General features: G+C 53.8%; 1 protein-coding gene across 1 annotated transcript; it reads left to right on the top strand.

Moving 5' to 3' along the window:
- Window positions 1-2,466: 2,466 nt before the first annotated feature.
- LOC101640897 (cathelin-like) lies at window positions 2,467-5,166 on the top strand. Its single transcript, XM_004704147.2, has 4 exons — window positions 2,467-2,658; window positions 3,104-3,211; window positions 3,368-3,454; window positions 4,928-5,166. Exons 1-4 carry the CDS (start codon window positions 2,467-2,469, stop codon window positions 5,048-5,050), a joined length of 510 nt encoding a protein of 169 aa, XP_004704204.1. The 3' UTR covers window positions 5,051-5,166.
- Window positions 5,167-6,064: the final 898 nt, after the last annotated feature.

Genomic DNA, 6,064 nt, shown 5'->3' with positions numbered 1-6,064 from the left:
TTATTCACAGTCGTCAAAAGGACACAACACCTGAATGCCCCCTCAGATGAACAGATAACAACAGGGGTTCCTGTAAAGCGCACAGGAGAGACTCGATTCAGTCACGAAGCCCGGTCGGTTGCAAATGGCAACGTTTCTCTCTCTCCTGGGTGCAGATGGGCTGAGGCAGCACAGGGCATCGGCGCCAAGCTCAGGGTCTGGTGCCCTTACACACTGTCCAGAAATGAGGAATGGACTTGGCCACTCTGGGGTGGAAACCACAGGCTGAGGTCTTCTTGATGGATCAGTGACATGCGAACTCCAGGTAGTCATGTTTGGAGGATAAAGTTCATGGTTCATGGATTCTTCATGGTCTACACTGTCCACAGTTCGCTGGTTTTTGACAAAGGCACATTCTTCCCTGTGTGTTTGGACAACATTTTACAGGGTCAGCCTTGGGGTAGAACTTTATAGGGTGGGCTCGGGGGCACACATGGAGGAACTGTGGTTCTTGGCAGACTGTACTAAGTCTCACGGTGCCTATACACAATGAGGTGCTGCTCAGCCGGGAAGGGGAATGGCATCTGCTCTATGTTACCATCTAGATGCAGCTTGAAGGCACGATGTTGAGGGAAATCAGTCAGTCACAAAAGGATAAAGATTATATGGCCTCACTTATATAAAAAGACAAGGGTAGGCAAATGGATAGAGACCCAAGTTTATTAGTGGTTACTGAGAACAAAGGGGCGCCGATGGCTTTGCATCATGGTGCAGGTGCAGACTATGGCCGGTCCCATGGACTGCCAGAAGAGCCATCGATGGATGTTGGCATCAGCAGAGCTGGACTGTTCCTTTGAATGAGGACGGCAAGCACTGTGGCTGTGGGAGCAGGAGGGCCAGGTCCTGGACAAGGACGTCCTGCTCCGGGAAGCAGAGGGCTGGTGGAAGGAGAGGACGTCCCTCCATGAGATGGACTGAGATGCCGCAGAAACAACGGACTCCCACACAGCAGACCTTGTGAGGCCAGCGCTGGCCTGGGTGGTGTTTCCTTGTGCGACACACAGGTCTGCTCTGAGTTCGAATGACCTTGACCGCAACTCACGACAGCAGGGCAAGTGGGCTCATTGCTTAGAGAACACTGTGTTTCTATGTACAGCGTCGAAAGTGACACTGATTTCTGACAGGATCACACAGCCCTTTATCGCAGGTGCACTCAATAAGTTGTACACATGCAACAAGGTGCCGTTATATAAACTGTGTGATAGATATACTGGAAACGGTGATTTTTAAAAGAAGAAGAGGAGGAGGAGGAGCTGCTGAGATGACTTACATGCAACCAAACACCTCGTTGGATTTGGTTCCTTGATGGGATGGTTTTGTGTCTTAGTTTCCTCCCATGGAACTGGCCTCACGGTGCGTTTCGTGCTTCTGGTCCACCTCCTCGTTTGTGGTGCCCTGGCTGGGGCCTTCCAAGCTTGCCCGACTCTGTAAGGCACAGTGGAGGGAGAAGGAGACGGAAAACAGAGGAAGACAATGGGAGGGTGGCTAGTTGCCTCCATGAGCAACTGCCTCCTTTGCCGTGAGAGCTGAAGAAATACCTGATGCCCACCACCATCCCTGAACACGTTTCTATGTATCTATCTATATTTTCATTTTAATAATCACTTGTTTGCGGCTCTTACTTATACTATAACAATCCACACATCCATTATCTCAAGTTGAAATGTTTCCATCAACAATTTCAAAATATTACCTTTCTTCTTGGCCCTTTTTTTTATTAGCTCCTCTTTATTCCTTCCCTCACCCACCCTGGTTCATGCACAACCCTTTCATATGTTTCGCATTATTGTTATGATTTATACATATCTCACACCATTGATTCTATCCCTACACCTGCTGTCCTGGTGTTCATTCCCCTCGAAGGGGGCGATTCCGCCGTCATTGCCCTCCATTCCTCCTTTCACCTTCCCCCCAATTTCCCTTCCCCTACCCTCCTGGGATCATTACTCTCATTACTGTTTTTGATGGAATTATCTATCCTGAAGTCCATATATTGGAAGTCCTCCTCTGTTCCAATGTATGTGCACTGGCAGGACTTGGACCCAATGCCCACCCACTCCCCACCCACGATGCTGTCTCCCTCACTGGACATAATGGGGGACTGAGGCCTGCATTCTTGCTCTCTGCAGCAAACTGGGAAGACAGGCATGGGCTGCTCTGAAGGCTTGAGGATTTCTGTCAGGGGGACATTTCGGCCCCCTCTGCTCAGGATCAGTTTCCTATTTCCTTGTTCTTACTTTATGTGAAGCAAGACACTTGAGAAAGAGTCAGGACATTAAGTAAATGCCGAAATCTGCTCTGACAGGCTGGGGTTTCCCAGGCCCGGACCTTGATGCAAAAGTCTGGGTGCAGAAGGGCAGCCCCACCCCACTGGAGCAGATGTAAAAGCCAGCTGAGGCGGAACCCTGCAGAGCGTGCCCTGAGAAGATGGGAGGCATCAGAGGGCCCGCGCAGCTGCTGCTGCTGCTGCTCGTGGGTCTGACTTGGGCCAAACCGACCGAGGACCTCAGGCTGAGTCAGGCAGAGGCATTGGCATTCGCCATCGACAGCTACAACACCCAGTCCGATGAGGAAGTCAGCGCCTTCCAGATCCTGGAAGCCGAGCCCCAGCCAGACTGGGTGAGAAGGAGAAGGGAGGGTGCTGGGCACAGCCACCAGAAACCCCAAAACCTTGCAGGGATGAGGCGGAGGGCCCTCTGCCCTGATGGCCTCTGAGGCTTTGGGAAGGGCCACCTCTCTTCTGGGCCTCAATGTCCCCCTATGTGAGCGATGGCAGCCACCCCCATGGCTGGGGCTCTGCGTTTGTGTTTTCCAAGCTGCTATGATAAGGGGCCGATGTGGGGGTCATGTGGACCTGGCCTTTAGTACCTGCTTCAACCCTCTCTATCCTGCACAGCCTTAGTTAATTCGCTCCCCTTGACCTGACCTCCGATTAGACTAGGCAGAGGGAGACGAGAGCACCAGCGTCCTCCCCTGCTGGGGGACAGGCTGGCGGCTCTCTAGGTCTTTCCATGAATGGACATGCTGACCCGAGGGCTGAGATTCTTGTTCTCCTTGTTGACAGGACCCAGCATTAGAGACACCACAGCCCCTGAATTTTATCATCAAAGAGACGAATTGCAAGAAGGCACAGAAGCTCCCCCCTGAGCAGTGTCCCTTCAAGGATGATGGGGTAAGATCCTCAGCCACCAGCTCCCCAGGCCCCATCCCAAGGCTGACTCTGTGCTTTGGCTCTGCTTGAACACAGCCCAGGGTTTCCTGGTTTGAGAGGGTGCTGGGGTCCCCAAGCCGGTGAATCAGGTCTGATATTGTATCTTTCCCACCACAGAAAATACAGAAATGTGTGGGGCTTCTCAAGGCTGATGCGGATGATCTCAGCGTGGAGCTCACCTGTAAACCCCATACGTCTGAAGGGGTGAGCAAACTCCTGGGGCCTTGTGGAAGGAGGGGAGGGACACAGGGCCTAGGAACCTGAACTTCAAACCCTTGGCTGGAGGGCTAGGCTGTCATGTGCTGAACAGGAGCCTCTGAGACTTTACGCTCTGCCCAACCCTGAGAGTTTCCTGAGAGACCGACCCCCAGGACCCCAAAGGCATGGCTCTGAGCTGTGCCTCTGCTTAGTGGGCTGAGCACACACCTCACCACCCTGATCTCAGTCTCCACAGGGAAGGGGATTCCGGTCTAGAGCGGCACATTGGCATCGTCTGGGAAGAGTGTGTAAGCTACTGAGCCTAGGCTTACCCCCAAGTCAGACCTAATTGGGCAGGAGTGTGCTCAGGCCTGCAGACCCCAGAGGGCCTAGTGGAACTGTCATTCACAAATGCTGTTCTGAGGGAGGCAGATCCTTGCATCCTGGGAAGATTGATTTTAAAAGACAAACAAACAAACAAAACCCAGAGTGAATGCAACTCTTGGTGACCCCACAGGTTTCAGAGTAGAGCTGTGTCCCCTAGGTTTTCAGTGACTGATTTCTTGGCCATAAACCACCTGGCCTTTTTCTGCATCACCTCTGGGCCTACTTGAGCTTCAAACCTTTGGATTCACAGCAGCGCGTGTTAACATTGTGCACCACCCTGGGACCCCAGGGAAGCGGGAATGGCAGAGGGGCAGTGTCAGTCAGGAGAGAAGAACTGGTGGGTCCGAGCTTGGGGCTTTGTCACGGAGGATTGTCCCGGCCGAGAATACAGTGCTGAGTGTCGCAGGGGGTTCTTGAGGCAGGGGGTGCTTGAGAACTGCCAGGCCCTGATCTACCGGCCTTCAGACTCTCAGGAAAGGGAGACATCCCCACGGGCTGTCAAAGCTAGAGGTCACCTGACAGATTCTCTGGGAAATACAGCTTGTGGACGAGCACACAAACTTACACGTATGCATACACGCGCACACACAGGGACACACACAGGGACACACACCCCGCTTTAGCAGCTGAGGAGAAGCAATCTGACAGGTTGCCCAGTGAACGACTGATGGAGAACAGGGGTTCCCAATGTGTGGACCCCCTAGACCCATTGCATAGGCTCCTCCTGGGAACCAATCAGAAATGGAAAATCTCAGGGGTTCAGCAGGCTGTGCCTTGGATGATCCCCACAGGGGATTCTGATACACAAGGGAGGGTCACACTGGAACACTAGATGCGTGAATCCACAGCCAGCAGCAGACCAGCTGGGAGAGGATTGAAGCTCAGAGAGGTGGAGCGCTGTGCTCAGGTCAAACCGGCAGCCAGGCATCCGGTTCAGCCAACTGGAGGCTTCTCCTCGCTGCTAGCTCCCTCTGGGCCCTTCGGCTGTCAATCCACGTATGGAGCCTTGAGGACCATCCCACCCTCCTAGCCCTCCGCCCCTGTCCTGGCTCGTGCCACTGTCTCCACTAACTTCCCTTCACTCTTGCCCAGCCGGTACGAGTGCCCAGAGGCCTGAGAAAAACACTCAAGAAGATAGGGAAGAAGATAAAAGATACTGTGAAGAAGCTGCTTCCAAAGAAACCCATCATGATCGGGTATAGCAAACGTTTCTGAGACGGCGCCGAGTGCCTGGACCCAGCTCTCCTGACTCTGCTTCAGTTCCCCATCTTGGTCCCTTGCTGAGCCAGCGCCTGTCTTGACTCAGACCAATAAAATCTCAGCTCAGCCCAGCCGGTGTCCTCCTTTTCCCAACCCTCTCCTGTCCCAGAACCTCCGAGGAGTCGGGGACATGCCTTTGAGCATAGTTCCTCTCTCTACACTCTGCCTGCACCCAGACCAGTCTGTCCAATCTCCCCTGTGTCACAGATTGCCAACCCCCACCCCCTATCCTATCCTGCCAGCAATGGACACTGAGGGAGAGATGCCATCCCAAAGGTCCTTGATGGCCCTAGAATTGGAACCTCACCCCATTGGCCACACAGAAAGGTAGCCTTGCGGGAGCAGGGGAGCTGTAGCAGCCATACCACTCTAAGTGATGTGTGACCAATGCTGGCCCGGTGACTCACGAGAAGTCACAGCAGAAGGAGCTACCCTGCTCCAGCGTCCAGGGAGCAGCGTGAGAGCAGCGTGGGAGGATGCTGGGCCTGAGAGGAAGTGGCAGCCCCAGGTCAGGGGACAGTCTGAGCAAAGGGATAGTGCACAGCAGGGGCTGTGCAGACAGGGGTGCTGAGAGAGGGGGCGATGCTGGAAGCAGTGATAGAGAGGAGGGGATGGGACTCGGTGGAGACTCCGCAGCACATCGCAGACTTGCTCTGCGTCTCTCCAGTGTGCAGACCAGCAGGAATAGCATTCGGGAGGATGTAGAGAGAAGCTCCCAAAGTCCAGCCGGAGACCATGGCAGAACCAATCCATGTCAGGTTCCCCTTAGCATGAGAGCCACCAAGGACACACAGAAAAAGTGCCCAGATCCAGTGACCAAGTTTCTAGATGACCCATTCACACAAGTGGCGGGTGCGATCGGTTTGTCTAACCCTGTTCAATTCAAAATGTGGCTTGTGGGAAGAAGCTGCCTCCAGTCTGAGGGTACTGGAGGAACTCGGTTCTAGAGACCCGAACCCCTCCCCACAG

This window comes from Echinops telfairi, unplaced genomic scaffold, assembly GCF_000313985.2.
Source record: "Echinops telfairi isolate 266 unplaced genomic scaffold, ASM31398v2 ScPeMD7_7420;HRSCAF=8458, whole genome shotgun sequence".
NCBI lineage: Eukaryota > Metazoa > Chordata > Mammalia > Afrosoricida > Tenrecidae > Echinops > Echinops telfairi.
Note: the sequence above shows the minus strand (reverse complement) of the source record. Positions and strands in the feature narration are given on the sequence as shown.